At 56.1% G+C, this 15,096-nt stretch overlaps 1 protein-coding gene and 1 long non-coding RNA gene across 2 annotated transcripts; both read right to left on the reverse strand.

The window, feature by feature from the left end:
- Nucleotides 1–1,143: 1,143 nt before the first annotated feature.
- Nucleotides 1,144–5,601, reverse strand: CIMAP1D (CIMAP1 family member D). The gene is made up of 4 exons (XM_005892746.3): nucleotides 5,475–5,601; nucleotides 4,498–4,605; nucleotides 2,654–2,767; nucleotides 1,144–1,628 (listed from the first exon to the last, which is right to left on the reverse strand). The coding sequence occupies exons 1-4, from the start codon at nucleotides 5,599–5,601 to the stop codon at nucleotides 1,144–1,146; spliced, it is 834 nt and encodes a 277-aa protein (XP_005892808.1).
- Nucleotides 5,602–8,299: 2,698 nt separating this feature from the next.
- Nucleotides 8,300–12,551, reverse strand: LOC138988646 (uncharacterized). The gene is made up of 3 exons (XR_011464917.1): nucleotides 12,336–12,551; nucleotides 10,161–10,429; nucleotides 8,300–9,629 (listed from the first exon to the last, which is right to left on the reverse strand). It is a non-coding gene; the product is annotated as an uncharacterized lncRNA (long non-coding RNA).
- Between the last annotated feature and the right edge of the window lie 2,545 nt (nucleotides 12,552–15,096).

The raw sequence follows: 15,096 nt of genomic DNA on the forward strand, positions 1-15,096 counted from the left end.
CAAGGCCTAGGCTCTTCCTGCTGCGCTGCCATGGGGGTCATCTCCTCCAGGAAGTCAAAGTGCAGTCTGTCCCTCCCAAGATCCTGGATTAGGGTCTTTCTGGGCTGTAGTTAATAAGGTGTCATGGTCCCAAGGGCTTGGTTACATGCTTCATCCACGTTATTTCTTTTCTGTCCGTGGAAAAGAGTGGCAGGAACAGAGCCCATGGGGCAGGATTCATATCCAGGCCTCGGAAGGACACCAGCATCCATTATGCCCTCTGACAAATGTCCGTAAACGTGACTTGCCTCTGGAGTTGCTGCAAAACAACCTTATCAATGCCTGGAACACGGTAGGTGCCTACTGTGGCAAATGTTCAACTTCATCAAGTTCCTATACATCCTTCAAAGCCCAGGTTTGGTGTCCCTTCTTTCAAGAAGCCTACCAGGCTGGCTCCCTCCACTCAAAGCCCCTGCCCCACAGCTTGTCTCCTTCAGTCCTAGACCCCTTCTTCAGTCCCATCCAGGTGCCCAGGGGGCTGCAGAGTTAGGGGTTGGCATCTGAAAGCAGTGTTCAGGTTTCTTTCCTGTGGCGTGAACAGATGGAACCATGATGCTGACAGCTGCTGATGCCCCAGAATTTTATTGGAGGGCAGCTAGAGGGTGGAGCAGGTAGAGAGGGTGGCAGGGCTGCCTCCAGCAGGATCTGGGCCCAAACAACCCTTCCATGAGTAGCAGGGATGAGCCCAAGTGAGGCAGAAACCCGAGCCATGATGGGGACCCAGGCTCTCGAGGGCGAACACTGAGTTCTAGGACACAGGAAGCCGTGTCTCTGGCCAGCGGTTGAGGAAGGCCAGAGTGTCCCTTTTTCCACCTGGCCTGGCCCAGCCTGGTGTTACCTGGACAGAAGAAACTGGGACGCTGGAAGGAGACTCACCCTGTGGGGACCACGGGATCTCAGCCCCCGGGACTGGAGAAAGCAGTGGCCTAGAAGGACCTTGGACCTTTCAGAAGACAGGAAGGAAGGAGGTGCCTTCCCCTCACCCTAGCTTCTCCTAGGCTCCCCCCTCCAACCACCTGCCTACCCCCCCACTTCACAGCACAGGAGATTGAGGCTCAACCCAGGAGTGGGCCAGGCGTCCTGTCACCTCCTGTCATGAGGGCATCAGGGTGCAGTGTCTGCAGCCATGGTGGTAGCCCGCTTAGAGTGGCGGATACCCATGGTGAATGCTGGGGCCCTGGCCTTGGTCACAGTGACCTGCTCAGGGCTGTGGCTGCCAGGGCCGGGTGTCTCATCTGGGGGCCGTGGGGCTCGGGGCCGCCCCAGCATGGTGAAGGCCGGCCGGCGCTGACGGTAGGCATTGGGGTCCGGGCTGTCATACTGGCCAGGGCCAGGTATCTCCGCGGGGTCCTGCGGGGGGCGGGCGGGGGGTGTGCGGCCAGCCACGGTATAGCTGGGGCTGCTGGGCTTGGTAAAGACCTGCGAGCCCCAGAGGGAGGGCAGGGTGTAGGTGTTGGGGGCAGGGGCTGAGGTGTTCAGGGGCCGTGGGCGGAGGCGGGAGCCCAGGGTGAAAGCTGGAGGCGTCCGCTGGCGCATGGGGGCCACCTTCTCTGGGCTGTAAGCCCCAGGGCCGGGCGTCACCTCCAGACCTGTAAGAATGGGCAGTGGACAGAGTCCTCACCTCCTCTAAGACCTGGCGTGGCTCCCCTGCCATATGCATCGTGGAGTTCACAGCAGCCTGGCTGCCCTCTTTCTCTTTCAAGCCTCCAGCCTTTGTCCAAGTTCAGCCCTCTGCTGGGCATACCTCCTGTTTCCCATTCCAACCTCCCAGGAGCTGCTTCTCCATCTCAAGACAGCCCCCAAATCCCCTTCTCCCCATGTCTTCTCCACATGCTCCTACAGAGAGCCCTCACAGCCCTTCCAGGTTCCCCCTGATGTGGGTCTCTCCACCTCTCCAGACATGGCTACACTGAGGTGAGAAGTCCCCACCTGGATCTAACCACCCTGGGCTGGGGTCTTACAAAAAGTGAGAATGAGTCAAATCTACTTCAATGCTCAGCAGTTGGCTTAGTGCGTGTTTGAGTGGATGGGTCAACAGAAGGATGAGTAGTGAGTGGAGAGGTGATGAGTGAATGAGCAGATGATGGATTCAGGGAGTTGTAGAGTAATCAATAGACAGACTGTGGATGGATGGGTGAGTGGGTGGACGGATGGATGGATGGATGGGTGGATGGATGGATGGGTAGATGGAAGGATGGTTGGATGGGTGAGTGGGTACATGGATGGATGGGTAAGTGAGTGAGTGGGTGGGTGGGTGGGTGGGTGGAAGGGTGGATGAAAGTGTGGATGAATGGATGAACAGACAGATGGATGGGTGAGTGGATGGATGGGTGGGTGAGTGGATGGATGGGTGGGTGAGTAGATGGATGGATGGCTGAGTAGACATGTGCCCACATGTGTACTGGGTCACATTAGCCTGGCCCACTTTACCCGCTCAGGTTCTCTTAGGGTCCCTGACCCCTCCTCTAAGTCCACTGGATTTTGTCATTCCAAAGACACTGAGGATCTAAGAAATTGGTGGGGGTAGGGCAGAAAGGGAGGGAGGTGCAAGATTGACTGAGACCCTGAAGGGGCAGGGTCCTGTGGGCGGGATCAGCTCAAATTAGATACTCACCGGGAGACTTGCCCCGGCCCTGCATGGAGTAGGCAGGGGTGCAGCTGCGGCCAAAGCGGGTGACTTTCGAGTCCAGGAAGTAGACTGGCCCAGGGCTGGTCTCCTGCGGAGATGCTGCGGGGGAGAGTCCAGGGTCTCGAGGGCAGCTCCTGTGACCTCGCCCCCAGTCGATGCCCTCATTAACCCTGAGGCCCCTGCCACGTCCTGAAGGACAACCTATGGAGGAGTGACTGCCCAGACCTGGGGCATGGGATCATGTTGACCATCTATGTGCTTGAAATCAGAGCTGTGCCCCACCCCCAACCTCCAACCTGTCAGCGGCTTGAGGGACCCGCTATGAGACACTTAGAATTGTGTGTAGAGTTAAAGTAACCCGGCCCTGAGTAAGCATCAGTCAGAGGAGAGCCCTGCAGAGCTGGGGTATGCTAGCATGAGACCAGCCTGGGGAGCAGGGCTTGAGTCGGGTCTCTGACAGCTGGTCCTGAGGAAGCTCTTGGCCCAACCGGCCAGTCTCCTCCTCACACCAGCAGGATGCAAAGATAGAAGGGGAGATGATCCTCGGGATAGGGTGAATTGGTGCCTGCACTTAATACTCGTGACCCTTACTGTGATGGCCACTGCCACTGTTTATAAGCCCACTCTGGTATCAATGCATGTGAATCTAAGAGTAGTAGGTGTGACACGGATTCATGGGTTTAAGTACCGTGTGTACATGTGCATATGTGACATGGTACGTACACATGAAGCATGGTCTTGACAAATAGGCACAGCCCCGCTCATGTCATTTCCCACCTCAAGGCCATTGCCTGTGCTGCAAGATCTGCCTGGAGTCCCCTTCTTCTCAAGGGGGGCCGAATTCCTATTCATCCTACAAAGCCCAGCTCCCATGCCCCCACCTCTAAGAGTCTGCTCTGGGCACTCAGCAGAGTCTACACTAACCATCAGTAACCCAACTCCCCATTCTGTCTGTCCCTCTGTCCCAGGATGGGCTCCTATGACTGGGAAGAGAGCCTGGAAGTCCAGGTTGCTCTGGGCCACAGACCCAGTTCTCAGTCCTTCCTAGTGACAGATGCAGTGCTAACTCCCTTATGTACCTCTGGCACCCCTCACAGGCTCCTGGGTTTGAGGTGGATGCTGATTCTGAAGGCTGGGAAGAGGTTGTGAGCCCCACCCCTCCAAAGGAGCCTCTGTCCACACGAATCAAGTCCCCACAGAGTAAAAACCCTTCCAGCCCCCAGCCCAGCCCACTCAGGACCCCAAGTGCTCTAGAACGCGGGGTGAAGTCACCTGCAGGCATCGCTGTGAAGGCGCAGGCAGCAGTGGCACTGTCCACAGCCTGTGGCCTCGCCAGCCTTTCCTGTCCAAACATGAAAGGTCACCTCCCACCTCCCTGTGTCCTGTGGGACAGCATGGCCCGGGAGCCCCCATCCCACTGATGGAGGCCTGGAGGTCACCCCCACGCTCAGGGCCCTTCTTTACTGATAGAAGCCAGGCGCTGTGGTAGCCACTTTGAAACCACCTAATTTTCACTCCATGAACCTCTCCATGCTTCTGAGGTGTATTTGGTCTTGAGTACAACTTGGTAAGGACTGTGCCCTCATTGTTCACAGCATGGGAAACTGAGACACAGCTTTTCCGAGTCAAGGAGAACACCGCCCACTACTCCCCTTCCATAAGGAAATGGACCAGAGAGGCACAGCAGCTTCTCTGAGGTCACACAGTAGGGGTGACACCATGCACCCTCCCAGCTTCCTGCCTAATCAGTGAGCGCCTGGATCTAAGGGGGTAGGAAGTGCTCCAGTGGGAGATTGGAGGTCCACCCCTCCCACCCCCACCGGCCTTACCCTCAATGGGCCTCCAGAAGAGTGAGTAGGCAGGACCGGCTACCCTGGTGCAGTCGTGGTTGATGTAGCCAACAGTGGAAGGCAGGGCATACAAGCCTGGCCCAGAGCCTGTGACCAGAATCCTTGGGTCACGGCCTTGGGTTGCTCACCCTGATTGATGGAGGGGGAACCCAGGGACCAGCCCCAGAGCCCCCACCCTCCTTCTAGCAAACCTCCATGACAGGGGTAGGGGAGGAGGGGCTGCCTTCCCCTGCCGGGGGGAGTGGGGAATGACAGAAGCTTTGTGAGTCATAGGAGGGAGGGGCTGCAGGGCCAGGGCACCTTGGAAATTCTGACCCCAGACTCAGAGACACAATGTCACCAGTGGAGAAACTGACCCCAGACTCAGAGACACATGGCCACCTGTAGGGAAACTGACCCCAGACATGGAGACACACTGTCACAGCTGCAGTGTTTGGTGGCCTCCACAAGAATGTCAGTCCCACAGTCTGACTCCAGCTGCCTTGTTAGGGATGGAGAACTGTGGCTTGAACACGCCCTAAGATCCCAGAGTCCACGGCAGAGTCAGGAGACTCAGCTGCCCACAGATCTCTTCATTTCCTGCCCCTGCACAGGCTCCCAGCCTCTTTGCTGCCTTTTCTCCAAGGTCGCTATCAGCAGTGAACACACTGCAAAGGCTTCTCGGCTGTCACTGCTAACGTCCATCCCCATCTCAGGACCTTTGCTGCTCTGTTGCCCACTGTATAGTCAGCACCAGGAAAGGTGTCTGACTTTACGATACTGGACTCGGGCCCACAAGAATGCCAGGTTCACACCCATCCTGCAGGAAGGAAAATTGAGTTCCTGGGAAATTCAGGGGCTTGCCGGAAGCTCCTGCCTCCAGCTGGGCTCCCACACGTTCCAAACCCCATCTGGGTGGGGGGGATGAGAGCAGGGAAGTGTCCCACCTCCACAGGGCCCCTCGCCCACCTACCTACCATGCTCCAAGGTGGCCACCCCGCAGGTCCTCCTCAGGCTGGTCTCTGGGATCTGACAGTCAGTGGCCCGCTGGCCCAGAGGCGCTGGGGTCAGCCATGGAGCTGGGTCGCAGGTGAGAGTCCCCATGGTGGGCGGATGCCCCTGGCTCCTGGTGTCTGCTCCTTGGCCGTGCAGCTCTGGGCCACAGGTGCCGGCACTGTCCCTGATGCTGGCAGCTCCTGTGGGGTTGGCAGAGCCCTGGCCAACCACACCATCCGGAACGGCACAGACGGCCCCTTGTCCTGCGGCAGGGAGTCTGGGGCCCTGGCCTGATCAGGCTGGCCGGCGGTCGCTGGCCTGGAAGTGGGGCCAGGATCGAGTGTCGGCCAGGCGGCCGGACAGTCCAGGAAAGAGTCCAATGTCAGCAGAGCCAGTCCCCCGGGAGCCAGCCGAGCTAGGCAGCCCAGGCCAGAGCAGGCTCCCGGGAGCTGGAGCCACAAACAGGACACCCACAGCCTGGTGGCAGGAGGGATGGGCAAGGTCATGGGCAGCATGGCCCTGTTTCTACAGCTGGGGAGGCCGAGGCATGGTCCAAGATTGCCACTCTGAGCCAAGAAGCATTCCTTCCTCCCCTCCTTCCCTCATCTAGGAAGTTCTCACTGAACACCAACTCTGTACTAGTTTCTGCTTGGGCTGGGGGACACGACAGGAAAAGACAGACCGGAGCTGATGTCAGGAGGCAAGAGGAAATAAGCAGTAAATGTATAAAGGAGCACTTCATACCTTAAAAGGTGTTACATGTTCTGCAAACAGAGAGCAGGGCAGGACAAGTCACTGCGGTGAGACGATGAGAAGGCAGCATTTCAGGATAGGAGGGGGCCGAGCTGAGTCCAGGACAGGAGTCACGTGGGCCAAGGGGTGGCTGCGGTTGTCCAGGAAGCCCCCTCCTCCCAGAAGCCAGCGACACAGAGCGTCTCTGTCCCTGACACAGGAAGGCTCCCAACCCCAACCCATGTCGGGATCTGAGACCGGGCTCAGGTAAGCATAGCCAAGCAGAATTCACATTCCTTGTCTTCAGAGCATCCTTGTTTGCTGCTGTGTGGTCACGCCCTTTTGCAGTGCAACATGTTAACAGGTGTTCTGAGTGACCATTTGCATATCATACAATTCATTCCACAATGTAATTTTTAGGCATTCTATAATTTTCGAACCTTTTTATTCAAAATGTTATAGTCTGTGTCAAAGGTCATAAAACAAGTCTTAAATGCTATGTTAGAAAAGATCTTGGGACTTCCTGGTGGTCCAGTGGCTAAGCCTCCCCACTCCTAATGCAGGGAGCCCCGGTTTGACCCCTGGTCGGGAAACTAGGTTCCACGTGCTGCAACTAAAACCTGGCACAGACAAGTAAATAAATAAAAATATAGAAAAGAAGATCTTAAAATCAATGACCTAAGGTTTCACCTTTAAAAACTAGAAAAATGTAAGAGTACTAGTGGGTAGATGGAGGGAGATTTAAAAAACAAAGTAGAATGCATGAAACAGAAAACTGAAGAAAGAATTAACAAAGCCCCACCACCACCACCCAAAAGCTGATTCTTTAAAAAGATCAACAAGAAACCAGCGCGGTGAATGAATGACAACATTGGGACAGGAGGCCGGCAGCACTGCAGACTTGCAGGCTCTGGGGGAAACGAGTCTGTGTGAAGCCAGAGGCATTTACCGTATCCCAGTCACCAGGTTACTAGCTTGGGACTCAGGCATCCTGGCCCAGCATCGCAGTGTTTAATTATCCTAGCATCGCATGAGAGGTGTGGATTCTGACCTCCTCTGGTCACAGGAGGGGAGACAGTGGGGAGGGAGGGAGGGCGAGTCAGGGGAAGGGGGCAGTGGGGGTGGGGGATTGCACGGAATTCTGACTCAGGTTTTAGAGCAAAGCTTGGCATCGAGGGTTTCTCCCGGGGTTCTAATTCCTGCTCAGTTTTCTGGGTATGCTGAATCTCTGGATTTCCCTCATCCTAAGGATAAAACCCAAGTCCTCCCTGTCTCATCCCTGCTCCCCTCTGCCCTGGACTCCTAGCCTTCAGCCCTCGTCCACGACCTTGTGGCCACATCAGCCGGCTTCCTGCCCCTTGAATGGGAACCTCTGGGCCTTCACCTGCTCCCCTCCCCAGAGATGCTCACTTCTGCCCATCAGCCCACAGCCAGCTCGATCCTCAGGCACCGGTCGCCCCGACACTCAATGAGCTATGTGCTCCTTAGCAGAGTCATGGACAGAAGTGGGAGATGGGGGATGAATACCCACCTCCTTCTCCTCCTGTCCATGGGCGCCTCTCAGGGACCCACACTGGCTAGATGTGCAGGAGCCCAGGAACTGGTCAGCCTTGGGGCCCAGGACAGGGGGTGGAAGGACCCAGCCCTCCCCATTTCTGGGCCCCCAGCCCAGGCTCCCTCGGTCAGCCCTGGAGTGAAGAGAGCTGGAGACACTGGACTCGGCTCCCACCACCTCCATTTCCTCTCTGTGACCCAGCCCCTCTGGGATGAGACCCTACATTCAGAATCCATCCAGGGCTCCGTTCCCCTTTCTGACTATGAGAAGCCAAGAGCTAACACAGAGTTGGGGGGTGGGGGCAGTGAATAGGAAGGACAGGCAGCCTGAGCCTGTGCAGGGTGTTTGGGGGACCCCCAGGCCCAGGCCCCTCCTCAATAGAGTTCATCCCCCACTAGCCCGCCTGGCCACCACTCCTGGCTGGATTCTCTCTCTTTAGCCCAGAAATCTTCACTCCAGCAGGCGGGCTGAGATGTGAACAAGTCAAAGTCTACACGGGAACAAGCCGCATTTTAATCCAAACTGACATGGGCAGCAGAGGGCAAGTCAGAGAACTTGAAAACGGAAGCTCAGCTGGGTGTGAGAGCGGGACTCAGGCCCAGCCGCGAGGCCCCGGTGCGGGCAGAAACCAGTGAGGCTGCCTGGCTAAGCCGAGGCCTAAATACGGCCAGTGCTCCTCTGATAACAGCCCTCATCAGAACTACTAATTCCACCAGGACAGAGCTGCGCACCAGGCAGTTTCCGGTACAGGAGAAATAGGGGTGAACGAAACACACAACCTCCCCGCCTCTTCTTTCCACTTAGGCAGGCAAGTAGTGCCCTGGAGAAGAACGGGGTGGGAGGGGGTAGTCAGAAGGGGCCAGAGCTGTGGGTGTGCAGCCTAGGAGGCCTCAGTGGGGAGGAGTCACGGAGAGAGCAGGGAGACCTGGTGAGAGGGAGCACCACCTGTGCAAAGGCCCTGGGACAGACAGCCCTGCGCCTGGCAGGTGGGAGGGGCCGCAGGGAGGATGAGCGAGGGACTGGGGCAGGAGGTGAGGGCCCGGGGACGCGGAAGGCTCGATTGCCACGGCAGGGGAAGGTGTGGAGGGCGGGGTGGAGGGGGCAGAGCAGGGACGCGCCTCACTCTCTGCTCACAAGCGCCCTCTGGCGGTTTCGGGAAGAACAGGCCATGGGCAGCACTGGGACGCTGGGAAAGGGGAATTAAGGGGTGGAGATGGGGGTGTCTTGGAGGGGTGAGGGAGGGGTGATGGATGATAGGGAGATGATAGGGCGATGGTGAGTAGGAATGTGGGGAGTGAAGATGGGAGGGGGAATTGGGGACCGGGGGATGGTGGGGCCAGCTGAGCAGGAACGGGAGAGTGGGCGAGAAGCAGGGATTCTGGGTCTACTTTAAAACTAGAAACAACAAGGTCTGCAAGCGGATTTGAGGGAGGGAGGGAGCTACAGAGCCCCAGGGCTTTGGTTGGCTCACCTCAAAGGATGGAGCTGCAGGTACCTGGGAGGGAGCAGAGGTGGGAGGGGCAGGCTTTTCTTATTTTATTCCATTTTGTATAAATATTTATGGGGCATTACTTTTTTTTTGGCCAGTTAGTTCCCCACCTAGGGATTGAACCCACTGCCCCCTGCAGTGGAAGCAGCGTGTCTTAACCACTGGACCACTGGGGAGTCCCAGGGCAGCCTTTAAATGATCATGAGTTCACTCTTGGGGTTGAGGGCTTGGGGCTCCAGCAGGAGATGCACACGGACACACGGTGGGCCAGCTGTACAGGGTGGGCTGCTGGTCATCCATGGGTTCTGTGGGTGCAGGTACACCTTGGCTGTGAACTTGAGGAGGTGGGAGCCCTGGAGACTTTGGAGCAGAAGAGAGGAGCGGTCAGCATTAGGAGAGAGACGTCAAGAGTGGAATCTCTGAAGGACCTGAGCTCAGACCAGCTGCTTTCTTCAGCAGTTTACTGTCCTTTCTCCCCACTCCTTCCCATCTCTCTCTCTCTCTCACACACACACGCACACACACACACGCACACACACACACAAGAGGCAAAGCTGTGCATGTCCTGTCCTGGGGTCAGCACATCGCTGGCCCAGACCCGGTGCACAGACAGCCACAGAAGAAAGGGGTGGGGGCTATTGACATAGCTGAGCTGAGGTCCCTCACCATCTCTAAAGCTGTCTGGGGGCTGAAAGTGAGAAGCTGGATTATAGGCCAGCCTGCTGTTCTGTCCCTGGCACGGTGGGTGGAGCGGGCCGGGGGGCAGGTATTCTCAGGACGCTGCCCCACGCAGTGTCAACTCTCCCTCTGCCCTCTGGCCTGCGATCTCTCACCTCCCACCTCCCCAGGGTGCTCACAATTGTCCCTCAGCAGGGCCTGACTCAGACTCACGCGCCTTGGTGGCTGCCTGCCCCTTTGTTCCAGGGAGGCAGGGATGCTAACAAGGAAGCCTTGTTCTTCTCAGACGGACAAGGACCCAGCGAACCTGCCAGCTCCCTCCTGCCTCCATTCCGGAAGGACCCAGCGAACCTGCCAACTCCCCTCATGCCTCCATTCAGGAAAGAGCCGGCTCCCCACTCAGACCACCAAGGACCCTGCCAGGTGGGGAGGGAGTGGCTCTCCTGTTCCGCTGGGTCCCTGGCTGCACGCCTGCCTAGTCCCTGTTATGAAGACAAAGACAAAAGGTTCAGGGGAAAGAAGGATTCAAACTGGGGAGCTGAGAGGGTCTAGCAGGCTTTCCTGAGGCCCACCAAGTCTGACCTGACCACAATCAGGTCCTATCTCCCCTCGATGGCCTTCCCCATCCCTAGGGGTGCCCCTCTGGCCTCCTTGCTTTCCCGGAGCTCGCCAGGCAGCTCCAGCTACAAGGCCTTTGCATATACTGTATCTTCCACCTGGTACACCCCTTCCCACACAGATGCTTCCTAATTCTCATCCCTTCCCCCAAGTCTTTGCTCAAACCTCCCCATGTGGCCACCCAATGTCACCCTACGTATGCCCGACCTCCACACTGCCAATTCCCCTTTTTCTCACTGCCTTTGTGCGTGTGCTCAGTCACTCAGATGTGTCCCAGTCTCCATGGACATAGCCCATCAAGCTTCTCTGTCCATGCGATTATCCCAGCAAGAATACTGGAGTGGATTGCCATTTCCTCCTCCAGGCTTCCCCACCCAAGGATCAAACCCAGGTCTCCTGCAGCTCCTGCACTGGGTGCTGCTGCTGCTAAGTCACTTCAGTCGTGTCTGACTCTGTGCGACCCCATAGATGGCAGCCCACCAGGCTCCCCCATCCCTGGGATTCTCCAGGCAAGAACACTGGAGTGGGTTGCCATTTCCTTCTTCAATGCATGAAAGTGAAAAGTGAAAGTGAAGTCGCTCAGTCGTGTCCGACTTAGCGACCCCATGGACTGCAGCCCACCAGGCTCCTCCATCCATGGGATTTTCCAGGCGAGAGTACTGGAGTGGGGTGCCATTGCCTTCTCCAAAGGTGGATTCTTTTCTGCTGAGCCATGTGGGAAGCCCTTCCCACTGCATTTATCTCCCACAAATATAGTATAGCATTGACCCCCAGCGCAGTGCTGGGCTGGGGCTTGTGAGAGCTGGCTTAAATTTGCAGAAGTTTTATGTGCAAGCTGATGTCACGATGGAAGCTTGAAAGCAGCCATGAAGGGAGTATTTACACCCCACGAATTAGTATGTGCCATAAAGCAGGGCTTTTTGCCTTAAAAGTGCCAGCTGTTCAACATTTATAAGCACACTCTAGTGCTCCAGTGCTAAGTCGCTTCAGTCGTGTCTGACTCTTTGTGACCCCATGGACTGTAGCCCCCAAGGCTCCTCTGTCCATGGGATTCTCCAAGCAAGAATACTGGAGTGGGTTGCCATGCCCTTCTCCAAGGGATCTTCCATACCCAGGGGTCGAACCGAGTCTCTTACCTGTATTGGCAACCAGGTTCTTTACCACCAGAGCCACATGGGAAGTCCCATGAGCACATTGCTACCTGTTTATTATACTTAATGTTTACGCCTTCTGGCCCCTCCCGCCCCCGTTAGAATGGAAGGCCCTCTGAGCAGGGCCTGCTCACTTTGCTCCCTGCTGTCTCTCAGCACTTAGAACAATGCTCGGCGACTAGCGGCTTCCCAGGTGGTGCAGTGGTAAAGAATCCATCCGTCAGCAGGTGACACGAGACGCGGGTGGCATCCTCGGGTCCAGAAGACCCTGGGAGCAGGAGATGGCGACCGACTCCAGTATTCTTGCCTGGAGAACCCTATGGACAGAGGAGTCCCACAGACGTGGACACGACTGAGCATGGCCACACGGGCGCTCAATAACTACTCGGTGACTTAATGAATGATCTTCATCCAGAGCCGTGAGACAAATCCAGCCTCAGCATGAACCTGGTCATCCTCCAGCGCTAGAGAACACACTCAGGGCCCCAGCACTGTGACCCTGGGCCGGGAGACCGGACCCTGACCGCCTAGCACGGACCCCGTCCAATTACACGACCCTTGTCACGACCCCACCCCAGCCCCTGAGACGCCCCCGAAGCCTCGAGGCCGCGGTCCAGACCTAGTGGTGCAGTCTCTCGCGACCCGGACCTTTCGGTTCGGGATGCAGGACCCCCGGCCTCGCCGCATATCCCCTGCCTCAGGAGCTCCAGCCGGAGTCCCAAGCGGTGCCAGTGCAGCAGGAGCCCCGGGGGCGTGACCTTAAAGACGCACAACGCTGCCGTCATTGGTGCTAAATTACGCGCGGACAGGAGCTCCCTACGCTCAGAACCTAGGGCCGTGCGACCTCGCCGGCCAGTGCGGGGCTAGAGAGACGCTGCGCTCCTTTCGGCCTTGTGGGAAACGCGCCCCCGGCCGCCACCCCGGCCCCTGCGGCATGTCGGGAGTTGTAGTCCGGGCGGGGGGACCGTGGTTCTCCGGGGAGACCTGAACGCGCGCCGGCGTGTTCCTGAAATCCTCGCTGTAGGTTGCGGGCGCCTTCTGGGGCCAAGCCGAGCTGGACCGCCGCGTCCTGTTGGTTGAGAAGCTCGTCACCAAAGACGCAGCGCGGCGAGTACGAGCTACAGGCCCGACCCTGACCCTCAATCCCGCCCGAAAGTGACCTGACCACCGACCCTCGGCTCCAGCAGGACCCTGACCTCAGTTGCCCATCCTGACCTTCCCCTGCTGGTCTGCCTTGACGCTAGACGTTGGCCCCATTCCTTACCTAGCACCCCCAAGCCCATCCTGGTCCCTCCAGACGCCTTGACCCAGGTGTCTGGTCACAGCCCTGCGACCCCAGTTTCCCACACTCCCTGCAGAACGACCCCAATCGCACCTTGATTGGGCTCTGAATTTGCAGCCCCCTCCCCCCATCACCCAGACCTTGCTACCAGGCCCGCATCCTCTTGGTCCATTCATGTCAGGGGTAGAGAGCCTGGGCTTCAAACAGGCTCCTGAAGCAGAGAACTTCCCCGAGGGGTCGGCCCTGGGTGACCCCCAACCCAACCCCTCCGCGTCTACAGGCAGGGCGCCCAGAGGCTCCCAAGTCCTCCACCAGCCACCTCCCACCCAGGATTTCCCAACCTCTGATGTTCCCAGCACTGATTGGCACCCGGCCCCATCCTCTCCATTTCAGGAGTCACCTAGTGCCCCTACCCGGTGAGAGTGAAAGTCACTCAGTCGTGTCCTACTCTGTGACCCCATGGACTATACAGTCCATGGAATTCTCCAGGCCAGAATACTGGAGTGGGTGGCTGTTTCCTTCTCCAGGGGATCTTCCCAACCCAGGGATCAAACCTAGGTCTCCCACATTGCAGGCGGATCCTTTATCAGCTGAGCCACCAAAAAAGTCCACCTGGTGAAAACCACCATCCTAAACCCTTAGCACAGTGGGCATCCCAGGGCTCAGGCAAGGGTCCGATGGAGGACATTTCCATTCTGTGCTCAGGGACCCAGATCCATTGCAAGGCCAGGGAGCCGGTTCCCCTACCCCCAGCCCCCAGTGAGGCCAAAAAATAAATAAATAAGGGACTTCCCTGCCAGTCCAGTGGTTAATATTCCACACTTCTACCACAGGGGGCACATGTTCAGTATCTCATCAGGGAACTAAGATCCTGCATGCTGCATGGAGTGGCCAAAAATAACTAAATAAATAAAACTTTAAAATGAGATTGTAGATGAGAAAGTAGATTCATAAACCCAAGTTGCTTCAAGCACACTTAAAAGTTTTCTTATAAGCAGGTCAAACATCTGTTTTTAGGTTAATATTTAAATTAAAAATCACATTTTAAGTGGTGAGTATGGAGGTTCGTGACATTGTACAGGAGACAAGGAGCAAGACCATCCCCAAGAAAAAGAAATGCAAAAAAGCAAAATGGCTGTCTGAGGAGGCCTTACAAATAGCTGTGAAAAGAAGAGAAGCGAAAAGCAAAGGAGAAAAGGAAAGATATACCCATTTGAATGCAGAGTTCCAAAGAATAGCAAGGAGAGATAAGAAAGCCTTCCTCAGTGATCAATGCAAAGAAATAGAGGAAAACAATAGAATTGAAAAGACTAGAGATCTCTTCAAGAAAATTAGAGATACCAAGGGAACATTTCATGCAAAGATAGGCTCAATAAAGGACAGAAATGGTATGGACCTAACAGAAGCAGAAGATATTAAGAAGAGGTGGCAAAAATACACAGAAGAACTGTACAAAAAAAATCTTCACGACCCAGATAATCATGAGGTGTGATCACTCACACTCACCTAGAGCCGGACATCCTGGAATGTGAAGTCAGGTGGGCCTTAAGAAGCATCACTAGGAACAAAGCTAGTGGAGGTGATGGAATTCCAGTTGAGCTATTTCAAATCCTAAAAGATGATGCTGTGAAAGTGCTGCACTCAATATGCCAGCACATTTGGAAAACTCAGCAGTGGCCACAGGACTGGAAAAGGTCACTTTTCATTCCAATCCCCAAAAAAGGCAATGCCAAAGAATGCTCAAACTACTGCACAATTGCACTCATCTCACACGCTAGTAAAGTAATGCTCAAAATTCTCCAAGCCTGGCTTCAGCAATACGTGAGCTGTGAACTTCCTGATGTTCAAGCTGGTTTTAGAAAAGGCAGAGGAACCAGAGATCAATTTGCCAACATCCTCTGGATCACAGAAAAAGCAAGAGAGTTCCAGAAAAACATCTATTTCTGCTTTATTGACTATGCCAAAGCCTTTGACTGTGTGGATCACAATAAACTGTGGAAAATTCTGAAAGAGATGGGAATACCAGACCACCTGGCCTGCCTCTTGAGAAATTTGTATGCAGGTCAGGAAGCAACAGTTAGAACTGGACATGGAACAA

Source organism: Bos mutus, chromosome 7, assembly GCF_027580195.1.
Source record: "Bos mutus isolate GX-2022 chromosome 7, NWIPB_WYAK_1.1, whole genome shotgun sequence".
NCBI classification, from domain to species: Eukaryota; Metazoa; Chordata; class Mammalia; order Artiodactyla; family Bovidae; genus Bos; species Bos mutus.

Coding starts and splice junctions, on each gene's coding strand:
- CIMAP1D (XM_005892746.3), bottom strand. CDS start 5,601: ATGGGGACTCTCACCTGCGACCCAGCTCCATGGCTGACCCCAGCGCCT. Junction 4,606..5,474: donor GGTGGCCACCTTGGAGCATG/GTAGGTAGGTGG, acceptor TTCTGGTCACAG/GCTCTGGGCCAGGCTTGTAT. Junction 2,768..4,497: donor CTTCTGGAGGCCCATTGAGG/GTAAGGCCGGTG, acceptor TCTCCCCCGCAG/CATCTCCGCAGGAGACCAGC.